Consider the following 24,356-nt stretch of genomic DNA (forward strand, 5'->3'; position numbering starts at 1 on the left):
TTTCTGATCTGTGCTTTCCATAGAAATTGCTGCTCTCTGCATGGCAAGCACCAAGTGTGTTGCCTTGGTTTTTCATAGACAGAGGTCTTGGCAAGTGCCAGCGTACTGTGGAGCTGGCAAATTCAGATACTCTTTCAATTGCTCAGGTCCCTCTTCCAGACCTCGTTGCTCTGTAAAGCAGACCCCAAACCACCTGAGTAGACTTTTTTTCTGGGTCTTTCTGTGGTGGCTGCCGGTGTTGGAGATGACAAGATGGACCTCACTGGAAAGTCCAGAGAATGTCAATGACGTGGGGACTCTCATCATTTGGCCCAGATGGCACTAGTGATTGGCTTGACTCGAGCTGGAGTAAATCTTTGGGTAATTCTTATTTAGCTTTGCTGAATTCAGGTCTTCTTTAACACTTAAACTCATGGTGCAGAGTCACAAACAGAAGCTGACCTACCTTGAATTTGAGTTCAGCTCTAGTTTCTGCCCTATATCTGCAACCTTGCTGCTGTCCCACTGAAACGGAGATACTGTGCTGTCAATCTTGAGGCATCAAAGATAAGAGGTAGTCACTGTTGGTGTTACTCCAAGTGTGTGCTGTAACCACGTGGTGACCTGTATCAGGGAGACTCTACGTGGAAGGAGAAAACCCAGTGACAAACCAGTGCTTGAAGCCATGGTCTTGGTTCTGTGCTGTAGTCTCCAGTGCCGCAGGCCCCACTGCCAGCAGCCTGCTCCTCACTGCAGATTGCATGGGTGGAAGAACATAAGCAGGCTTAAATGGAGAGAGAAGAGAGAATGAAGGCAGTGTGAACAAAAACTGGTTTTATGCGAAGATACGCAGCTACTCTGAGCTTGAAGTGTAAAACAAAGGAATACTTGAATTGTCAAACTGCATACATGTTTTTCTTTTGTTTGGCTCCCGCAGAAGCCGTTAAGATTCTGTAAACACCCATTAGAATTCAGCCTTGCATTTCAGAACCATTGGCCTTAACACTGATTTATGAATTGCTGCATGCTATGTGATCACATGCTGCATTGAAAGAGGTGCAGTGGGATGCATCATGGCTACACTAATATCTCTTTTTTCTGGATAATTAGATAGCCAAAATGTGTCAGCATGTTGAAAGAGGCTAGGTATGACTAGCACACCGCACGGCTTTAAATGCCATGAGTTGCTTCCCCTTCTCTTCCTCCATTTTATTGAAGAGTCAGCGTGCTGTGATAGTGTTCAGCTATCCCCTGCTGCTGCTCCCCAGGCTTTAATTAAAGACTCAGTAAGTGTGGGCGCTTCCTGGCTGAGCAAACAAGGATGGATTTAGGGAAGATTTGGGTTTGCAGATCAGGCTGTCTAAATAGATGACGGCTAACGGTGCTCTGGTCCTTCCAGGCTGAGTCTGAGGGCTGTTTGACCGTGCCCTGGGGTGCCGGGCTGTGGAGGCAACGCTCAGGCCTGCGTGCACCACCGGGCACTTCTTAAAATAAAACTCTCTTTCTGTTGTTAGGACATGAGGTTGCTCAGGCCGTGTAAATAGTGTTATTAAATGAGTGAGGAGCCCTGCTGGGTGAATTGCTTTCCTGGTGAAGGCGCAAATCCAGAGCGAGCGCAGCACTGCTGCTGCCTGAACAGCCCCGCAGCCGGCGCCTGGGCCAGGGTCAGGCTTGGCAGAGGGCTGCTGCTGTTCAGGAGAGGCTCACCTTTTCCCCCACCTTTTCTGCTGGGTGTCCCCTCCCCGTGGTGTCTGTCCACACGTGCAGTTCCGCTCCGTGGATCTTCAGCATCCTCTGCAGCTGGGCCTTGTCTCCTGTGGTCACATGGTGGCACAGAAGCACATCTGTGTCCCTGATCTGCGACAGACGGGGCTGTGCCATGGCCAGGGGCGTGAGGGGACCACACTCAGTGCCATATAGGTGCTGCAGTGAGTGTAATCCTGTATTCCCACTGGACTAACAGCCGAGTCATGGTCTGTGCTCAGGAGAGGCCCAGAGCTGTTTTTGCATGGCTGAGCATTAAAGGGTATTCTCAGCACTTATTTGCCAGGAAAACACAGCACGCGATGAAGGCCCTTTAATTAATTGTAATGGCAGGAGGAAGGGGGGGGAATTGCTTTCCCATCATGGCTGCTGTGAAGATGCTCTTGAAAAAGCAAAAAATGGGTGAAAGCTGCCAGAGCCAGGAGATTGCTTAAGGATATTGTTTACTGCAAGCAAAACACTGCCAAATAAACGAGCAAAATAAACAAACTTCTCCTTTTTGTTTTGCAGGGTCGTCATGTTAAAACAGGACAGCTTGCTGCTATTAAGGTTATGGACGTCACCGGGGTAACGTATCCTCCTCCTCCTGCATCCTTAAATTGCCAGATAAGAGGGGAAAGGGGACTGCGTGTGATAACGTGTGGGGGGCTGTGGAAGCAAATACTTGAAATAAGGGAGAAGGAAGCAAATGCAGAAGAGTTTTGAGAAGGAATAATGTTACCCTGGAGCAGTGAGGCATCCAGTTGCAGCAGTAGCTTTTTTGAACGGATTGATAAAATCTTAGCACAATTGTTAGCAGCATGATCCTGCACTGGTAAGACATGTCAGCTTATCCAAATCCAAATTTCTCACTAAAAAGTTTTTATTGGACAAAATTGCATGCAGGCATTGCTTTGCATAAGTTTTCTGTGTGAGATGAAGTACTTCTGTGCATCCTGGAGGCACAGAGGAAAAGTGCAGCATCCTGGTCTCAGGAATGTGGCTCTTCTGAAAGTTACTTCAGACAAAGAAAACCAAGAGTTTGCAAGTTACTGATCCACTAACAGGATTTTGGAGAAAAAGTGCTTTCACCGTTGCCCTATTTTCCATTTTCCACAGAAGAAGAAATGAGTAGAATTGCTGTGATCCCTCAAAGTCTAAACAGATGCATATAGGAGAGTCATGTGAAAACGCTTTTTCTTGAATAAGACTTTTTTTTACGTGCAAGTATTATATAGCCCAATGCTCTTGGCTGCATAAACAGCACCAAGTTCAGAAGCAAGCAAGCATGTTCTTTGTTTTTATTTTTAATGGAATAGCACATTTCAAACTTTAGGACTTGATCGCAATCTACCCACCTTGGTTTTGAATTAATGTTTTTGGTTAGTTTTCAGAAGTTTAGCAGGAACAGAGTTGCCTTGCTACAAAAGTTGGTTGGCCTCATGTTTTGAATTGCCACATGTTACGGTGTGGTGTTTATATCTACAGGACCTTCACTCAGGTTCTTTTTTGTATTAATAGGTGAAGTGATGTGTGGAAATAAATCAGAGGGAATTTCTGTTTTCTTACAATGTCTACAAGTAACATTCATCTAATTTTTGTAGATCAGGCTGTAAGGCAGTGGGCAGACCCACCAAGCATAACCCCATGGCATTAATGGCACTGAAATTCCACGAGGTTAAGTCTGAGGTTACAACAAATCTAAGCTGAGAAATCAGAATGTTACTTCTAGGTGGAAGTTTGAGTCAGCACTCAGTTCAGTGGTTTTTCAACTATTGTGAGTCCAGGCAAGGATTTTGAAGAAAGATAGCCCAAATCCAATCCTGCTCAATAATTGATATTTTCAGCCTTATCTTTAAGTGGATTACCCTGATCTAAACTTCCTGCTTCTAAAATCGAGTCTCAGCTTGGAATCCTTCTTAATAACTGCTCTGTAGCTATCCTGCAGGTAGTTGTATTTAATTAAGGAGAACAGTAATGATGCTTCCTGCCTCTCTCTGACTAGCTGAAGTGAATGTCCAGGGCAGTAAATCATATATTTGGCATGGAATGTGTTGTTTGGCTATTAATTATTTTCCTCTTGAGCTGCTTTCAGCCATATTAAAACACGCCCGTTATTTTTATTTTTCTTTTAATATATAATGCATAAATTCTCCTTTAAAAAAAAAAAAAAAAAAAGGTTGAGTGCTCCATAGCTGTTGATGCTGAAGTCAGACCTAGAGCCATGCTCTCCAGCCACCACAGGAATCGTTTCTGGAGACATTTCTAAAGTCAGTTGCTGATTCTTGCTTGGAGTTGGGTTTGGCTCCTGGTCCAGGCGCAGTGCAAGGTAGCAAGAACCCAGACTCCAATCCTTTGCCATTTCCTGACATGCACCACTTCCAGTTGTGCTGCTTTCTATCCAGTTCTCCTCTCCTTTGTCCCTGATGATGGTGGATCTTTCAGAAGCCCACCCCAATTGTAGCCATCTATAATTTCATAGTGGATAATTTTGGACAGTAGATCTGCCGTAGTTAATTGAGTTCCCAGACTGCATCAACCCCAATGCTTCCCTGCAGTAAAACCCCAGAGGATTCCTGAAGACAATCCTTTAAGTCATCTGTGCTCTTGCTGACTGTATGCTGGGGAAGGTTGGGGCATAGAGGCCCTCAGATTACAGCACTCGATCTGTTTGAGCAGTGACTGTGAATTCAGAATTCAGATTAATTTTCCAGAGGCTGGTTCTACTGCATGCTCTGTGACCTACTTCCCATACACTGATCTAATAGAATCAATTGATGGAGGCAAAGCATGGCAACAGCACATGGTCTGTGGGTTTTCTGGGTTTTCCTCTGGGTTTTTGGAGTAGTTACAACAGCTTGCTATGATAATTCCTTTTTCTGCCCTCTCTGGCTAGATGTACTGGTGGTGGCTGCTGGCAGTGATATTGCTCAGAGCGGGAGGTGGAGCTGGGGACCCTAAGGGGACCAAAGGTCCCTTCCAGCAACATTTCTGTGATCCTTGCCCAGGCATGAAGCCAGGTCCCCATGGTTTTGGCCTGCCAACCCTGTCCATAAGGTAGCACACACGTGTGCCAGTGTAGGCCTCTGTCATGACTTCTCTAACAGAGCAGGCTCATGCCAGCATGGAGCTCATCTGTCACCCTTGGAGCCTGGCTATGTGGCCACATCCTGACTTCCACTGCTTAGATTTATTTATATTATTTTCATACTAATTCACCTTTTTCCCCCATTTTGAATTACTCAGCCTAAAAATGGACACAAGATAAAACCTTAGGCTAAATGTCCTTGTGGTTCTTCTCTGCTCTTGGCAGAGATCGACCCAGCAGGGGAATGGCAAAAAACCTGGCCAGTGGTATGCAGGAAGCTGGTGGGTTTTTGTACTGACAGCTTCTCCTTGCTTCCAGCAGGACTGAACATCCAGTTGCTTTTCTGCTACAGAGCGTTTCAATAAGAGAATATCTCTGAGGCTTGATAATCTTAAGTGTTGTCTTCCCTGGTTCCCCAGGCAAACAAGTGCTAGCAAAATTATATTGACTTCTTGAAGGGAAGAGGTGATAGTGGTCTTTCAGAATAATTCCCAGATTCTTCTTAAAAACTTTGGGCCCATTCTTTGCCCTCATTGGCGCTTATGCTCTCTGTGTTCATACTGAAGATATAATTGCAGGTTTTTTCCACAAGCTCCACTACTTTTTTGTTTTTTCCTTCACTGTTCCTTCCTGAATCGTCTCTGAAAAACTTGTAATCGTTGACTCATTTTCCTTGGTAGCTTGGGAAGAAATCTGTGGTTCTGGCTGTGTTGTGTCTAGTCAGGGAGCACTGGTCCTTAAGAACTGTGTGGTTAATCTGATCACCGGGTCATCCTGTCATGTGCTGGTTGGTGAAACTGAAGGCAGGATGAAGCAAGTGAGGGACGAAGGGGTCCTACATAGGGAAAACAGTGACCGTCCTTTTGGAACAGCATTCATCAACACAAAGGTGCTGCCCACTGCTCCACAGCCTGAGAAGTAACAGCTGTGCAGGATGTTTTAGAACAACATCCCGGTAGACTTCTTGACAGGTCTTGGAGGGCCGTGCTGATGCATGACGGGACTAATGCAAGAGTAGTTCAGCTTCAGAGCAGTGCGGTACAGATGTGCGTTAGGATAGGAAGTAGAAAGGAATTTGTTTAATAAGGTGGGCTGAGAACGGAGCCTCATACTGGTGGCCTGCTGGATGCAGAACGTGTCTCCTTTCAAGGACTTCTTTACTCCCAGGCCTGGCTGTACTGCAGCCCTGCAGGTCAGTGGTTGTGGCCATTCCCTTGTGCCCGCTGCGGAGGCACCAACAGTCTGAACCACTTGGGAAGGCAGTTCTGAACTGCCTGGCGATCTTTCCAGTTCAGGGCTCAGAAATGTGATAGGGGATGTGGCAGAGCATCTCTAGGCCTGCTATTCTTAGCTTTTTGTTCAAGGGCCCGTGTTTAACCTCTTAGTTTCTGGTCCAGATTTTCAGGCTACCGGGGCTCTGGTGTGAATGACATAATGTAAAAAACAAATAAACCAAAAATCCCAAGTCAATTAAAGGAAACTTAGGAGAGGACAGTCAGAAGTGGTGTGTGGAAGCTCTCCAGTGTAACATAGAGAGATCAGAGCAACGCCTGTGAAATGCTGTCTTAGGGTGAAATGCTCTCTCATACTGTGGCTATTTTGTTCTGGCTTTTTTCCTCTTACCCCAGGATGAAGAGGAAGAGATCAAACAAGAAATTAACATGCTGAAGAAGTACTCTCACCACCGAAATATTGCTACATATTATGGTGCTTTTATTAAGAAGAACCCACCGGGAATGGATGATCAGCTCTGGGTAAGTTACTTTCTTTTTCTTGAGAATAACTCAGTTTTGACAAACCCAGTTTCCCTGCATTGCCCACTTACCACCACCTGCACTGCTCATGTTGCATCTGGCTTTTTTGAAATCGTGACTTTGAAAAGGCTGTTCTTACCCAGGAAGATGCTTCTCCATTTTGCCATAGAGTCTTCACAGACTGAGAAAAACAAACAAACAACTATTTGTTCTGGACTGTCATTAACAGCATCTTTGTTACAATAATTAATTGAAAATTACTTTATGCTATGAAAATAAGTGCGTTGAAACCAGTTGGAGGGAGAAGGGAGCTGCACTGGGAAGATGGAGGCAGAGGTGCTGGGTGGGGGGTGCCCTTGCTCCTAATTCCTTCCAGCTCCCTGCCTTACATCTTGTGCTCCATGTTCCACAGAGACAATGCAGGGAGGGGGATGGAGAAGGGAAGGCAGAAGGGTCTGCAGCTGTTCAGCCGTTTCAGGGACGGTTGCCTCATGTGGCTGAAGGGCTGAAGCTGCTTTGCCTCCCCCACATATCCTAACCTGCCTCATCCTGCTGCTTCTCCTGACAGCAGCTTCTCAGTTATTCATTCAGTGTTCCCAGGCCTTGGAGAACAGAGCTGCAACCCGTTGTCTATCAGAGGACAGAACGTGTGAGCCCACCTCCTCCTCCTCCTTGCCCTGCTGCTTGCAAGAGCTGCACAGAGCAGCTTGGCGCTGCCGTGCTTCCTACCATAAGGGCCATGAAACATTAATCACAGGCGTTGTGCTGTGTTCTGAGCCTGGGAGGCTTGCAGCCAGCTCCTCTTCGGCTGAGTGGGTGGCCTGCCTGCTGCAGGGACATCCAGACCACTGCAGGACTGTGCCCACACCACACAGGTGACCCCACATGTGTTCCTTGCACGACGTAGGATCTTCGTTCTGCAGAGTGCTGCAGGTGGTGGAGCTGGCTGGAACTCAGCACATGCAGGCCAAAGGAGCCAGTGCCAGCTATTTCTCAGGTTTGCACAGTGCTGTACGTGTTTTGCCTACAGTTCTGGAAAGGCAGCAGTGTCCTCTTCGATTTGAAGGTGGAGTCATAAGGAGAAAACTCGTTTTGCTGTCTAGAGTTTTTCAGTGTCTGAACAAGATTGCCAGAGTCTATGTTTTCAGGAGTAACAAACAGCCATGGTTCAGCAGGAAAGTGATGGAAATGCTGAAAAGATAAAGCCTGGGCTGTTTTATTCTCCATGTCCAGTTGCCCCACCTCCAAATATACAGATGTATATTAAAAAGTTATGAATTAATGTCAGCATCCAAAACCTTGGTTTTCATTCAGCGGATCCCAACATATTCCTCTGCATCTTGGCAGAGTTACTGCAGGTTGTGGTTTATTTTCATTAGTTTCTGTAGGATCTAGGCTTTATTTTGGGAAAAGGTTCCCAGTGCAGTGGCTTCAGTTGTGTCCATGTGGCAAAACGTTGGGGCTGTGGGAGCTGGGGAGAATCATGGAGGACAAAAAAATGTCACTAGGGGCTGAACTGAAGCTGTCGGGGTTCTGTGCCACGTTGGTACCCAGCTGTGCTGCTAGTCTGAGTTACTGGGACGGTGCAGGGCTTGGGCTCCAGGGACTTCTGTGACTGAGTTTGTTGTTTTGTTTTTTTTCTTGTGGGAACTCTTGAAAAACTTGTTCTTTGCAGAGAGCCTGGAATTCAGCGAGGAGAAAGCTGTCAAGCTGAGAAATGCCTTTTCATCCCGTGAAATTCCATTTGGCTTTAGCTGTTTTATAATCTGTGTCCAAAAAGAAAAAAAAAAAAAAAAAAAGAAAAAAAAAGAGAAATAAAAACCAACCCATTTCACCTTGTGCTGCTGGAGTGCCTTGAGGGGAAAAAAAGAAAAAAATAAAGTCAAGCACATGCCAAAGCCCTCACTAGACAGACAGCCGCTCTTGGAGCTGGGCTTAGATCCTGCCTGAGTGTGGGATTAGCACAGCCAGACCAAGGGAGAAGGGTTTTGTGAATTCAGCTCCAGTTCAAGGAGCTCTTGGCACATGCAAGTGTTAAGAAAATAATTTTTCTAAAATGTTTAGTCCGTGCCGTGCAGCCCAAGCTACCAAAAAGGGGAACTCCTGGGGTGAGGAGAGGTTCTTTGCCGTGTCTCCATTGTGAAGCTGTGTGTGTTGGGGCACCTTTGCTGGCAGAGGTCAGGAAGGAAGCTGTGATTTCCCTGTGGGTCACCCAGCCATGCATGGGGAAAAGGGTTGTGCAGCCAGCAGTGCTGCTCATCCTGGTGGGGCAGTTAGAAGTGGTGTTGCAGTCTGTGCGGTGCTGGGCTGGCTGAGGTGTTATGGGGACGCTCCCCGGCCATGCAGGAGTGCTGGTGTCGCTGCCTTCAGTAGCTGTTGTTTTGGCATCTGATTGAATTAGGACTTGTGTGAACTCTATCAGTCTTCCAGTGCAGATAAAGGCTTGTTTATTTTTCATTGGCCCTTTGTTGAAGTAAAACGGTTTCTGATAATGCCCAAGTAATTCTTTTTATCGACGTTCGGAGGCTGATACGGAAATAAAAAACAGAGAGCTCTTTCAGTGGAGATTAAGATCTCTCGGAAGCGCGGCGGGCTCCTGACATAAAGTATTGTCATCGTTTCTGCCGCGTGCTTTGGTGATGAGCAGGTCTCTCCTGTTTGGTAGCACTGCTGCCCTGGAGGACGAGCTCGCCAACCAGATGAGTTTTCCTGAAATAAGAGAGCGTGCTTGGCCAGACAACAATAGAGATGTGTATCGCAGATCTGATACATTAGTGAAACAGGAAGTAAAAGTCATGGGGACAACCTTTATGGAATGTTAAACACAAAACCGAGGTATTCGTAGAATGGTGGAGTGACTCGGGTTGGAAGGGAACTCAGTGATCATCAAGCTCCAACTCCCCTGCCCTAAGCAGGGCCACCAATCTCCTTATCTAATACTAGACCAGATTCTTGGTGGATTCTTGTGAGATTCTTCTTGCTATTACAGATGAGGCATTGCTGCCAGGGGTGCTGTGTGCCTTTGGTGGGATTGGGGCCCCAGGGAGAAGAGGTGCAGAAATATGGGGAATGGCCTGGGGGGTGGCCATGACCTCACTGCATGGCCCTTGCTCACTGCAGACCTGGGTGCTGGTTGCCAGGCCATCACACGTTTGGCAGGAGGCTGGTTGGGGTTGAGGTATAATTCTCTTCAGTCCCCCAAACGCTACCACTGCCCACGGGTGACATGTTGACAAGGCAGAGATTTCTACATGTTAATGATCTCGCTGGCTCTGTCATTGCCATGATGTGTGTGGTGAGAGCCCCTTTCACCAAGGTATGGGTGGAGTGGGAAATCTGCGTGGCAGGGGCACAAGGGGTTGCATTGCACCCAGTTTCTGCTTTCACATTCAACAGGGGAAAGGGTTTCCATCAGCATTTCTCTTGGGGTAGTTGTGTGATGGCTTTCCCTGACTTGAAAAATGGAAAAGGTTGTTGGTGGCCAGGAATGGGAGTCTCTATGGAATCCCATTCTGGGAGCAGTGGCTGGTTTAAGAGCTGTGTCACTCCTCTGGGTGATACAACAGGGCATGGAGATTTACAGCTGCTGCTTCTGAATTTGGCTTCCTTGTCAAGTTTGCTGTCGCTCTGATATGAAGAGTAAAGTAGATGCTAAATGAGCTGTATTTAAAAATACTTCCTCAATAAATGGCCTTGCAGATTAAATTTTGGAAGACGATATTACCTTTATCCCATCTTGATGATAATTTTGATTACAGTTAAAAATTCAATCTGCATTTCAAGTTTATTCTCTTACCCCATCATGACTCCATCCTTTAAGAAGATTGCTAACGATGCCAGTGTTAGCTGGGCAAAGCACTCACCTGGAGCCCTGGGGCTGGTAAGGAAGTATCTGATAGGAACACCATTTGAAGCCTTTCCTCTTGTTCCTTTTTCTTTTCTCCTGGAATGCTGTTTGTTGCCTTCTAACCTACGTGTACCCAGAGGGTGTTTATATATAATGATACCATGGCAATATCTGCCTTGTTGCTTAAATAACTCTCCATCTAAACAAATCTTTGCGTCCTCTGAAGCGACCTGATCATCTTTTTCATCCTTTCTGTACGTGCTCCAGTGTGCATTTATTGCTCTCTTGAAGCCTCACCTTACCTAGTGGCATGTTGACCCACCTCCTAGTGACGTGTGACCCACCTTCACTATTTACTCTCTTTGTAGTTGTGTAGTAAAACCATATTTGGGTCTCCTGTAGCATCCTTCCATCTGAGCATCAAAGAGAGCTCTAGGAGTGGGATTTCTTTCTTTTCTAATTGCCGCAGCAGCATGCTGCCAGCTGCCTTCCTGTCCCATTGAAAACTTCTGGAAGTGGTGTTTTTTCAAGTCAGGGGTCCATCCACTTTCTGTTCCAGACAGAGGTGTGCTGGCAGCCTTGTTGTCTTCCTGCTGCTTCTCTTGGAGAACTGATGGCAGGGCTCTCTGGGAGCTGTGGTGTTAGCAACCTGTGTGCTGCTGAGCCCCTGTCTGCTGGTGCCGGGTGTTCTCCCAGGGATGCTGTAGGATTGGACAGCTCTTCAAAAGCCAAGTTGGAAACACTCCTGCCAACAATCTTTTCCCCTCTGCCTCTTCAGTTTTAGTCTCTCAGAGGTTTCACAATTACAGATTTTGGATACATCAGCGGGCAGCTGCGTTCTTCACCTACTGGTGCAAAATTAATCTTAGTTCTGTGCAATGAGGGAGAGAACAGCGGTCTGAGTGAGTTGCCAACTCCATGAAGATAGTCTGGCAGATTAATGTGTGCACTGAGAACTTCTAATGGTGTTTGTCCCATCTTCCTTTAAGCGCTGTGACTGCAATACACAGCAGGACGTGCCCTTCCCCTGCAGGGCTGTTGCTCATGCAAACAGGTGTGGTGTGGGTGAGCCTGTCTCCTTCTGAAGGAGAAGACAAAGGTGAACTGATCCTTAACGAAATGATTCCCAGACCTCCTCCAGCCACCAGGGCCTCTTGCTGCAAACCCCGGTGAGATCCTGCGGATGAGTTTCCATGGCAGGAGGCCATAAAGTGTTGCAGGGAGAGGTCAGCCTGTTGGTTGGAGAGCGTTTTCAGCTGGTTCAGCTATCCAGGGATTTCCTTTCAGTGCTTGCTGCAGCGATATCCCAAACGCTCTGTTAATCAGAAACACATGCAGATACTGTCCTCACAGGACAGACTTTGGCCAGCCATGCATCTTTGCTGGGAGCCAGTTTCCTGATGTAAGGAGATATGCAAAGAGTATTTCAGCTGTCATTTTAGGAAGAGAAGAGAAACTTGATATCAAAACTAAAGATAGGAGCATGGTCACAGGGGTCTGTCAGCCAACTGAGATGTATTCTACTCAAACATTTTATTTGTACAGGAATTTTGTAGCAGTACTGGGCCTGAATTCTGTGACTGTGTATTTATAACAGTCTTTTTAATCAGTATCTCTGAGCAATTTGGGTAGGACTTGGGCAGACCTTTTGCTGTTCCCTTCTCTTAGTCCATGCTTTTAATGAGGTGGTGTCTCTTGCTTGGAAAATGTTAAATACCACATAAGCTGCGTATGATGGGAAACTTTAAACATGTGCAGTGAAGAATCTGGCACAGCATGACTTCTAGGGAAAGGGAATATCTTTCTGCAGACAAACTGATCTAACTGGAAAACGAGGTTTTGCTTTTGATGAAGAAACACTTCAGCAGGACTTGGAGGAGGCTTGTTGTACGTTCTCACTGCACTCAGGTTCTCGAGCACAGGGATTGCTGCTCGCCTGCAGCCCGTGGTGCCCCTGGAAGGCAGAGTCACATCCTGGACTGTTTTGGAATGTTTTATTTCACAGTTGTTCAGTGACAAGATAAAGTTTGGGCGCAGGTTAGATTCTTGTGTTTCTGTATTTCGTATTATGGAGCTTTCTAAGTGGTGCAGATGGTGGTTCCTGGTCTATTTGGCATCAGCCCGAGCACAAGGGCTCCAGCTGTCCCTGGGGAGCCGCGCAGCGAGCTTGGCCTCTGGAGGGCTCTCTGCTTAAAAAGGTGGTTGAAGACAGAGATGGGCTGGTACAAAAATGGAAAAAATATTGCTGTTTTTTAAGGTTTACAAAGCTTTCAGATCTGCCATGTTGCTTTCACATATTCAGGGTTGAAGAGCTCAAATGCAAGAGGCAGAGTTTTGCCAGTGTGGTTTCAATGTTTCTGATCTCTGCTTTTTGGCACTGCACTGATTCCTGTTTCGTGTTCCCACCCTACCGGGCAGCACTGCACCTTTCCAGCCTTCCCACCTTTTACCGTTCCCTTTTTTAACAAAAAACACGTGGATTAAAAGCAGATAGGTTTGATGGCAGCTGCGTTGCCGGTGTCAGGCCCTGCCCTTGGGCTGTGCAGCCCGGAGGATGCTTTCAGCCTAATTGCAGTAATTGCACTTGTGTTTCATTTGGCAGCTGGTGATGGAGTTCTGCGGCGCGGGCTCCGTCACCGACCTCATCAAGAACACAAAGGGGAACACTTTGAAGGAGGAGTGGATTGCCTACATCTGCAGAGAGATTTTAAGGGTATGTGCCCAGAGGGAGCTAAATGCCATGCGTTGGTGGAGTGTGGCACGTGGGCCTTGGGGACACGCGAAGCCGTTGGCTCTTGAGGCTCTGCTCTGTGGACTTGAGCAGCTTCGGTGCTGGTAGGCATGAATGATTCATGTGCTTGTATGATGCATAATAAATAAGCACTACTTAATGCCCTTTAGCTTTGTTAGCTGCCTGAATTTTAACCCTCTTCTTTCCTTCAGCTGAAATGTAATTTCCCTTAATATTAATGAGGTGAAGATTTATTTACAGTAGGATTGTGATTTCAATTAACAGAAAGGTAAGGACTAATAAAACCTGTGGAGAGAGTCTGCATGATTAAAAAACATCTTATGCTTTATTAAATCCACATGCCTCTGACTTTAATGAGGATGCTGCAGCTTTTATACCCACAAGATAAATGTTTGACTGGAATGTCTTAAAACGGGCCACGCTGGAGTTTCACATGATGGAGGGTGGCACCTCTAGCAAAGACTTGCTTGTATTTTCTACAAATGAGGACAGATTATGCAAGTGCAGTGGTTGCCCTGACGTTAAAATCTTAAGAGTTCATGAACTGAAATTTTGTTCAAGAGAAGACAAGAAATAGCAGACACGTGAAGAAAACTATACAAGAGCCATTCAAAGAAAACGAGTCAAAATGACTGCTCCAGCAGCTCTCCCTGGGCTGTGTCTGACGCTGCCTCTTAGGCTCCTGTTGTTGACCAGGGTGACGCAGCACTTCTCTTGACCCTTGGTGTCACCATCTGTGCCAGCATAACCAGCCTGATGTACAGAAGGAGCTGGAGCTGATCAGTTCTTCTTTCAGTGTCAGGAAACCACAGTTGCATGTGGGTTTATTACAAATGTATGAGCTCTGTGAGCCTCCTTCTTAAAATAGTCACTGTCAGTGAGTCAAAACCTATCCATTGAGTCATGTCCCAGGGCCACCATTAAGTGTCACTGCTCTCATTTGGGCCGTGCAGAGTGCAAGCTGTGCTGTGCTGTGGCCGTGCTTCGAAGCGGTTGACTTAGTGACCTGCAGGCTCCAAAAGCTGCTGAGGATTTGGGGTCATAAAACAGTATTTTGGGGCATAAAAGACTCCCACCTTCATGCTCCAGTATGTGTGGTTCGTTCTTGGTTCAGAAGTCGAGGGCATGTTGTAACTCTGACATGCAGGACTTGATCCTGCTCTGTGGAAGGATTTGTTGGCTTTCAGTGAAATTTTTGCTTTGCCTCCAGTGCACCGAGCCTCTAACTGGGTATAATGTGGCTAAAAATTGAATGCAGCAGGGCACCTCTACAGATATGATCTGTTCCACAGTGTTGTCTCAAGGTAACAAGCAAAAAATGACTCATAACTACCAGCAGTGATAGTAGAAATTATATTCTTCCTTGAATATGAATGTTTAATGTGAAGTGTAAACCTAATGCAGAAGTAGTTTTTAAAGTAATCCATTTTTTAAGCTGGCAATATAGGTGGATGTTACTTTGGAAATGTAATAATAAATGAATGAAATAAAAATGTAGGCTGCAAAAAGAAATTAATGAGCTAATAAAGCACCACAACAGAAAAGCTAGTTTACCTTTAGCCTTTGAGACGGGCTTTTAATTTGAGCTATATCTCTATTAGGGATATGTGCAAGTTATAATATTTGTATTTCCATGGTATCTTTTTTAATACAAGCTTTTCAGTGTATTGGAGTCCCACTTATTGGACCAGTATAACAAAGAGAATTGGGTTTTTTTGGTTTCTTGATGATGGAAGTACAGAAAGGACACACAGGCTTTCTATTATTTCTGCAACACAAATGGCTCCCTAAGGCAAAAAAGCCCATGGGGAAAACTGCATCTAGAAATACAGAGAAATTTGGGTTACTATGGGTTTCTGCAGAAACTGGAAGGCTGGTCTTAATCCCTCTGGAGTTGTCAGTGGTTGTCACCTGCTATGGAGCACCCACTGCAGCGCATGCAGCCAGGCAGCGGGCGTTTCATTTGCTGGGTATGTCCCCCCAGCAGGTAACACAGGACAGCGTTTTCAACACGTGATAAACAAAAGCATTCTCAAGTGCTTAACTGCAACTGTGAATCTTTCATTTCTGGACCGTAATTGGTTGAGGAGGATTGTCAGAAAATAGCATGCTTTGAACTCGGATTCCTCTAACCTCTCTCTGAATTCTCTAGGGCTTGAGTCATCTACACCAGCACAAAGTAATTCATCGAGACATCAAGGGACAGAATGTATTGCTGACAGAAAATGCAGAAGTTAAACTAGGTAAGGATTGGTTAGAGCTCTTGCAAACTGCAAGTAGGCTGCCTGGAGAGAAGAAATGAAATTGGTAGAGCCTGTAAATTGCTTGGAGAATGGCAGTGGGTCCTAAAAGCTGCTGTGTGTTTTTTCTTGTGCTGGCCTCAAAAATGTGATGTTGGGTGTTGATCGGCCATGCAGTAAACTGTCAGTGACTGATGACCAAGTTCTGCATACAAAGATCCATTTACAGTGGTGTTTCTGCAGAGAGGTGGGGTGGGCAGTTCTGCCACCAGATACAGGTTGACCAATCGTGATCATTTTTCATGCCCTAGATTGAAAATTTGCCTGTGTGCATCCCCAGACATCATCAAAGTGCATTTCTCCACAGCTGTACGCCTTGTATGTGTCCTCCAGCACCACAATCCATTCCATTCACCATGACATAATCTAGGTTTGCAAGCTAACCTTTAAGACAGTGCTTCAATTGCAAGAAATATTCTGAAATTTGTATGCAGTGTTTGTCATCCTTGAAAAGACCCATCATCCACATGAAGATACATGGATAACAGCATGGTCTGTCCTGATACCCTCCATCGTCCAGCACCTATCTTATTAAAGCCATCTTTGTGTGTTTTTGGTTTATGCTAGTGATGGAAGATCTCCTACGCTGGCGAGGTGAAGTGGAATCCTTGTTTTGCCATGTCTTTGCTGTGGAATCAAACCCCATCTTAACAGATGGCACCACCAGCTTGTTTGGCTTTATGCTGGTGAAGATTCCCCTCCAAGGGGAAATTCTCCAGGGCAAATCTCCAGCCATTATGTTGTGCAAAGTGAGCTTGGTGGACCGTGGAGTATTCTCTCATTGATGTGATTTCATCAGTTTTTGCTTCATTTTTCAGCTCTGTGCTTGACATTTCCCTATGGGCTTTTGTCCTTAGCCTTGGTTCCTGAAGTCTTTTACATTTCTGCCATTTCCAGCAAGAATTTAGGTAGAAAAATGAGGCTTCTACAAACATTTGGCAGGCTTTAATTCAATGAAAAAAAAACATAGAACAAAGGCTGCTGCTTATTCATGTTTCTAACCCTGATTCTCATTAGTATGAGGAACTGTGATTTCTTCTCATTGCCTCCTGGCAAGGAGGAAGAGGCACAAGGTTGCTTACGAAAGCTGGAAATCAGACGATCAGATTCATCTTTGGTTGACATCTGTTAATCTGTTGACCTTAGCAAAGATGAAACAGAAGTGTCTCTGGCCGTATTTTTCTCTCCTGACCATGCTGTTAGTGTACTTCACTGTCTTACATTCAGCAGAAGAACGTTGCTCAGGTTTGTGTCTGACACTCACTGTGTCCTGTTGCTCTCCTATCCATAGTGGATTTTGGTGTCAGTGCTCAGCTGGACAGAACAGTGGGCAGGAGGAATACCTTCATTGGGACGCCTTACTGGATGGCCCCTGAGGTCATTGCTTGTGATGAAAATCCTGATGCCACTTACGACTTTAAGGTATTGTACTCCTTTGTATGTTATTACAGATGCAATCTTTGAGTCTAGTGCAGTCACTAATAAGATAATCAAGGAATTAAAGCAGCCAGGGGACTCAAAGAAAGAGTGTTCTCTATGTGCTGTCTTACTTGTGAGTGCCTAAAATGAGAGTTGTGGCCATAAACATCTGAAGGTGGTGCTTGGTAGGATCTCAGATTTTGTGTCCCAGCACCTAAGACTTGAGCAAGCAGGAATTTAGTACATTCTTGCAGCTTTGCTAATTACACTGACAGGCAGTGTGATCTCCTCCTGCTTTCTGCCTGTTAAATTTCGAGATGTGAATTTGGGTCCAATGTGAATTTTTGTTGTGCTCATCACCTACCAAGATTTAGTGTGAAGAAGTCTTTCCCCATGCTGAGAAAGGTGTCAGACTGAGGTTTCCTACCTGCTCCTCAGTTTTTCAGTGCTGAGTGTTTAAATACTACCACCAACACGCTGTGTTCCTCGATTCATTCCTCAGAGAAGTCAGGTCAGGTTTAGAATGGGCAAAATCAGATCTTTTGGCCTGCAGGCTGGTATTCACAGGGAGATCTGAAGGTTGTCACACAAGCAGACGTTCAGGGCTCTGACCTACTTTTCACATGTCTGTTGCCTGTTGAAAGTTTATTTTTGGATCAGTGACAGCACAACATTGCTGCAGAGCTGTAAGATGAAGAGAGGGGCATGCCATGCAGCAGGTCAGAGGGGGGGTGATTCCCACTGCCCATTCAAACTGCAGTGGAGGCTGATGCTTCAGGCAAGGAAAGCTTTCCGTATTTTGTGGGCTGGTCCCTTGTGGTGCCTTTTTGTGCCTTGTGGTTTTGTTGAACATGAATTTCTAACTGCAACCCCCCTGAGATCCACTGACCATTTTTGGAGAGTGGGGAAAGCTACAAAATGCGGGTTTTTGGAGGAAATGCAGAGGGATATAAAGCTTGCTACGCCTCTGTGCCCACCCTGAGAGGTCACTTGCAGAGTAATATTTTAAAAGGACTTGGCAGCCCTTCGGTGTGAGCTAGGTAGGTAGCTGCTTTTTAACAGCAGGATGTTACAGTGTAATGTAACGGCACAACAGCCCACCACTTTGCAGTGCAATTACTGGCCTCTTTTTTTAAATAGAATTTTTAAGAGATGAAGGATTTTAAAGTAACAAAAAGTTGCTTTGGTGTTTGGTAGAAGGACAGACTGGTTTGGGTTGGAAAGGACCTTAAAGATAACCCAGCCCCAACCCCTGCCATGGGCAGTCACCCCACCAGCTCAGGCTGCCCAAAGCCCACCCGTGGCCTTGGTCACCTCCAGGGATGGGGCACACACAGATCTCAGGGCAGCAGTGCTGGGGCCTCTCCCCTTGTTCTGTCACTGCATGCCCTTACAGAATCCCTTCCCACCTTTCCTGGGACCCCCCCTTCAGGCACTGGACGGCCTCTATATGAGGTTTTACTCTTTCCAGAAAAACTGGGGCACTTAATATGTCACTGAGAGATGCACAAGTGCCGGGACCAAAATCCCTCTATTGTCCCCAAGGATCAAACGCTCGTAGCACACTGGGCCCCTTTGTCTCTGCACTTGGCACTGGCAGTTTTTCCTTGACTGGGGATGTGGAACAGAAGGCTGGTTGCTGCTGACACGCTTATGCAGGGTGTTTGTGGGGCTCGTGGTGTTGTGGGAGCCACGGGGCATTACCCCAGGTCGTGTCCCTGCACCTGATGTTCTTGCTTTGAAGTGGGGAAAAAAATGGAAATGACGATTATTATTTTTTAAAGACATGCAAATCAGACACTCAGGTTTAGCCAACCGGCTTGAAATAGTGAATACAAAAGATGAGACTTAGAGGATGAAAAAAAGGAATCCTCACAGGCTTAATCTGTTGGACAAAAAGCCTCTAATCTCACTTCTTTCTGAGTCAGGAAGAGTTGCCATGTAATCGACGGAAGGATGCAGTAAATGCCTCCTCAGAAAAATAAACCTCTAAAAAAGAAGAGATAGAAACTCCATGTTGTTGAAGTTATTTGTTGTTTTTTCCCCAGACAGTCTTATTTTTTTCTTTAGAGAACTTGTCGGTAAGTGTTGAATGAAAAAGGAAAACCAGCTTGCTTCCTTCTCAAGTCAAGACAATGCAAATATATTAGCACAGCGGCTTTTTGCTGGGTGGACTGAAAAGCTTTTCAGACTCAAGAAGAAACAAAAACCTGAATTTTAGATCAGTTTGAAATGTGTGCTTCCCACTGAGTTTTCTGCTTTCTCTCGGAGACTTAGAGAGGTGATAATCCTTCTCTGTGTTGCTCCAGTTTTAAGATCACTTGGCATGTTGCATATAATACCGGGCACCTCAATATGGAAAGACACACTAGGAATTTGGAAGGAGTTCAGGCAACCAAAAGGAAGGGGTCATGCATACTGAATTATGTGGAAAGACTGAGATAATTAAGTATGCAGCATAAATCCCAGCTGAGCAGAGACAAAGAATGGATGTGGCTGTCCTGCGAAAGTGTTGCAAATGAGATTTGAGGGAGAATTTTTAGGCAGGTACAAAGATCTGTCGCAAGGACTAATGGGACAGCATTTGTTAAGGGAAAACTTGGGTTAAAAAGAAGGAAATTGGCCTTGAAACTGTAAAATGCAGGTTGTTTTTCCTGGAGGGTGTCACATACATATATACATGCGTACATAGAAGGTGCTGTAGTCTTTGGGGCTCCTGCCCTGCAGCTCTTGGTGCTCTGAGCTGGAAAGAACAACCTTTCTCAGATGCATCAGTTTGCAGGATTAGAGGCTCAAGGCTGCTTGGGAAGGACAGCTTTTGAAATAGAGCACAGACTGAGGAGTGACTGCAGGGCCATGGCGGAAAGTGGGGCACAGAGAGAGCAGCACGTGGGAACTGGAGATCACAGAGGGAGAATGGGAAGCAGAATCCATCCCCTCTGCTCTGAGATGTACCTGTGCACAGCTCGTACTCGTTTTTCTGTGTCACTGGAGCTCAGCCAGCCTTTGAGTCCTCTTCAGTGTACTCACAGCTTCCAACTCACATCTGCATCTGTGCGTGTGGGGCTTGTTTGGCTTCCTTGTGGGGCTCTGGATTCTGCCTTGGACCACTGCTATGTCCCATTTCAGCAGGGCTTGTTCTGTAGCTGCCAAGTCCTTGTACTGCTCTTCAGCATGAACCAAAGCACGACTTCAGCCTCACAGCTGCTGCACTGAGCTCCCAGAGAAGCCTGGAGTCGCTGCTCATTGTAGGGAGCTGGGAAGCCCTGGTTGATGAGATGATGTCTAAGGACAAAGCCATCTCCACCAGACCTGCTGGAAGAGCAGCCCTGTCCTTGAGGTCCATGGCAGAGTGTAGAGAGAAGAAGGAGCAAGCTCTTGGCTTTGCTTTAGCAGTGTGCCTGTGCCAGCTGGCACCTTCCCCTCCACCAGGCCTGGAGATGCGTTAGGGAATGTGCTTCAAATGAAGGCACCAAAATTAGTCTGGGTTCTGTTCCCAGTGCGTTGGGTGCAAAGATATGAATCATTAGGCAGTCCTATACATGATGTCCCAGTCATGAATTAGCCACCTTCTGCCAAAAGAAAGCCAGCACAAGTTGCAGCAGTGCCATTAAGGAAAGTTCTCGTTTCCTTCTGCCTGATCGCATGGTGTCTGTGAGACACCTCCTGTCTGTAAGAGCTGAGCCATCCTCTGGGACTCGTTACTGGAGCGAGTGGTGGAGCCAGGGCTCACGTGGGATTGCTTGTGGTATGGATTGGTGAGGAGTAGAGCCTCACGGGCAGGGAGCTGGGGCTATAAATATCCCTCATTGCAAGTGAGAAAATTGAAGGAAAAGTGATACAAGCATGAAATCAAAGGAGCTTTCTGAATAGACGCACTTTCCATGCACTAATCATTCAGGAGACTAAAACAACCGTGTGGGCTGAGGAAGGATTGGGAACACAGTAAGTGAGGGTACCCGTTTCTCCTCCCACTAGCGAAACGCTGCTTTTCATGCTTCTAGCTAATGAGCAGTGCATGATTCAAAAGAGTCCTGAGGTATCTCAAGATACTTCGTGTTTCTAATCTATCCCAGGCAGGCTGTATTCTCAGGAGCTGCAACAAATCCATTTGTGTGTCATCCAGCTTGAAGCAGGAAGCTTGCAGCCCCATGACCAGGGCGCAGATGGCTGCTGTGGGCTACCTACAGCCCCAGGGCTGGCACATTGCTGCTTGCATCCTGTGGTGCAGAATCAAAGCTGCACCACTGTGCTGTGTCCTTTGAACTGGATAGTCAGGTCACAGGGCATGAAATCTCTGCCAGAGTCTCAGGAAAACACCTGGAGTTTGTGCCTCCTTCCTGCCTCTTGCTGCTTTCCTCTTCATGGGGCAGGGAGGTGGTGTGTTGCTGGATCATGGAGGCTTTAGGGGGTTTGCTCATCGGGATGCCACAGCCAAAGGGGTGTACTGGGACCTTTGGGATGCCAACATCTCTGCACCACAGCTGCTGGAAACTATGCCCACTATGCAGAGATGGCTGCAGGGGTTGGCCGTGTCCCACACCTGCACTAGTGTGACATCCACCAAAAGCTCTGCAATAAAGCTTGGGATAACCAGCAAGTCTGGGAGCCTATTATCAAGCCTTAAAATATGGGAAGAGCATAAAAGATGATCTCCTGTGCTGCAGGTTTAGGCCCCGGCAGAGACAGCAGAGGCCCTGCTCGTGGGGCTGAGCCCTGGGGTTCCCTTTGTGCCCACTGTTGTGACAATGCTCCACTGCATCACACATTTCCATCTGCTTTTTTTTACAGAGTGACTTGTGGTCTCTGGGGATAACAGCCATAGAGATGGCAGAAGGCGCTCCCCGTAAGTAGATGCGTGGCTCTGCTTTATTTAATGCTGGTGGTGACTTGCTAGGATTTGCTGAGTGTCAGCAGGCACAGGGATCTGTGCTGGAAACCCCAGGCAAGGGTTTCACTGAGCGGCCTGGACTGGGTTTGGTTCAGTTTGCGGGGTCCAAGACGTGGTGGGAAAAAGCTGCTTAGGGAATAGAAGCAGCAAGCAAAGGCACAAAAAGCGTGTGTGGCTTCTGGTGCTGCACGTGCTCCGTGTGTCCTGCTGATCTGGTGGCATCAGAGGGAGTTTGGGTGTGTTTGTGTCAGCTCTTCATGAGACATCATGCTGTGCTTAATACCTCTTCTTGCACTTTGCAGCTCTCTGTGACATGCACCCCATGAGAGCCCTCTTCCTCATCCCCCGCAACCCAGCCCCGAGGTTGAAATCCAAGAAGTGGTGAGTCTCTCCATATTCAGTGGTCATCAAACGGGTGCATTAGGTGCATATTCTCCTGTGGAGAAGCATTTTGGTCTGCACAGAGCACAGGCATGGGAGGAAGAGGGCGGAAAGGGAGAAGCAGAGAGGGAAATGCCTCTCACATTGCCCTTTCCCAACATTGAGTTGGCTTTGTGCAGCTGAAAGCAGCTGACACTTCACTTGGCTCCCCTTTCTTTCCAGTAAGGTTCCATTTTCAAATGGAAACATGTAGCCAGGCCAAAAGAAAGGATAGTTTATCTTGAAGGTGCAAGAATGCAGAGATTTGTACTTAGTTTGGGCTTTATTTTAAAATTTTGGGGGAAAAAGTACATCACCGTTTTGGAAGAGAAAAAAAGGAAAAAGAAAGAGGGGATATGCCAATGCAAACCCGTAGGAAAAATACTTCTGAAGCCCAGCAGATGTTGTTTTGTTACTGTATGTTCTGTACCAATGGAGCTGGAGTCCTTAAAAACACTCATCTCTGGTTTGCATGGTTTGCCTGCCTCAGGTTCAGCCCTGATTTTACTGTGAGAGATCTGCCAGGCTTTAGAGAAACAGCATGGCCTCAGATAGGCTGAGAGCGAGAAGGAAACTGTGCTTTATTCCTTGAAATGATGCTTATTATCTTTTTGAAAACACACACACACAAAGGGAGCAGAGTAATTGGTAGGCACTGCAAACACTCGGTGCCAAAGCAGCAGGAATGCTACTGGGAGGGGAGAGGAATGAGAGCCTTGGAGTCCCAGGCTTTAGCAAAAAGTGTCTTCATTTTGTCAGCTGAGTCCTCAGATGTTCCAGTACCAAACCAGGACAAGGATCTTTCCCTTCCAGCTCTGCCAGAGGATATTGAAGCTCTCTTTCCTTGCACAGTCTTTTTTAGGATGCCATTTGTCAGAGAGCTGAGAAAACAGTTTAGACACTTGTTTTCTGCCAGATCACCAGTCTCCTACTTCATTATCCTCACTGCTACAGCGCAGAGTGGATTGTAAGACTTCAGAGGATTGGTGGTTTTTTTCATACAAATATGCTGTTTATTCAGCAAAGGTTCTCAGCCTGCAGACAAAGGGGAAGGCAGCTGACAAAAGCAGGCTTTGAGCAGAGTACTTTGCCCATCTCCTTAAGATAAAAACTGCTCTGGGGTGGAGTTTCTGTTTTACTCTTTGCTCAGATAAGAGTCTGACGTACTTAGATATGTTCTGCACCAGCCAGGGTATTGCTTGACACCATCTTCCCCAGCTGTGGCAGGTGATCTACATGTCCTTGGCTTTGCTCCTGTCCTTGGTTTTGCTCCTCTTCTTGGTTGCACAGCTCAGCCTTGAGCTCCAAACCAGTAAGAGTCCACCAGTTCCTTAAGAACAATTTTTTTGAGTGTTTCCATTGGGACTCCAGGCAGATCTGCTGTCTCTGACTCATTTCTCAGCTGGAGGTATTGGACCTGGACCTCTGCAAGACCCAGGAGAAGCTGAGACGTTTGACCAGGCTCTCACAGTGGCTCTATTTATTGTTTTTTATTGCTTGCCAAGTCTTTTTTTGTGTGCTAGATCATTGAACTCACTTTTGAAACAGTGCTGTGGTCCTGTGAAGTTACAGATTCTTTGGTATCCTTTTCCAATTAAATCCAGCCAGCAGTGGTGCTTTGTTTTCTTCCTGCATTTCACAGGTGAAATCCACTTGAACTTTAGTGATGTCATTATCGTAAACACTTCCTGTCCCTGCCTTATAAAAAATGGCAAGATCTCTTTGTTAATGAAGTGGTATTTGCACTGTGATAGCACTTTTCATCTAAGCAGCTGGGAAGCCTTTGCAAACATTTATTTAAGCTTTGCAAAGCCTGGGAGCTGAGGGAACAGCAATGCATTTGGCTATGGAGATGGGCTGAGCTGGGGAAACAGCAGTGCATGTGGCTACGGAGATGGGCTGACCTGCACCAGGCTGGTGATGAGAAGTAGTAAAGGTGTCACCCAGAATCAGAGCTAGAGAGAGTCCTGCTTTTTGGAGAAGAGAGCCAAATGCCTGCAGGCTCCTGGGGCAATTAAAGCAATGCTGAGTGGCATCTATGTGGTGCTGTGAGTGCTTGATCTGCTGGGCTGGGAAAGGCCACATCTCTGCACCTGTCCTTGTGACTCGAGGATGCGTGGGGCAGGCTTCAGTTTCCAGCAGCCCTTGTCTGGGTACGTGCAG

At 46.4% G+C, this 24,356-nt stretch overlaps 1 protein-coding gene across 8 annotated transcripts in view; it reads left to right on the plus strand.

Annotated features, from left to right (window-relative positions):
• Nucleotides 1-24,356, plus strand: part of TNIK (TRAF2 and NCK interacting kinase) — a gene marked incomplete at both ends in the record, with an annotated part of 137,259 nt that overhangs the window by 64,702 nt on the left and 48,201 nt on the right. For all 8 annotated transcript variants that reach the window (XM_079539879.1, XM_079539880.1, XM_079539883.1 and 5 more), the window contains 7 exons: nt 2,254-2,310; nt 6,439-6,564; nt 13,014-13,124; nt 15,316-15,406; nt 16,755-16,885; nt 21,674-21,728; nt 22,076-22,154. In XM_079539879.1, coding sequence (XP_079396005.1) covers nt 2,254-2,310; nt 6,439-6,564; nt 13,014-13,124; nt 15,316-15,406; nt 16,755-16,885; nt 21,674-21,728; nt 22,076-22,154 — 650 coding nt within the window. The remainder of the gene's footprint in view (nt 1-2,253; nt 2,311-6,438; nt 6,565-13,013; nt 13,125-15,315; nt 15,407-16,754; nt 16,886-21,673; nt 21,729-22,075; nt 22,155-24,356) is intronic.

Source organism: Tetrao urogallus, assembly GCF_951394365.1.
Source record: "Tetrao urogallus genome assembly, chromosome: 9".
Taxonomy (NCBI): Eukaryota; Metazoa; Chordata; class Aves; order Galliformes; family Phasianidae; genus Tetrao; species Tetrao urogallus.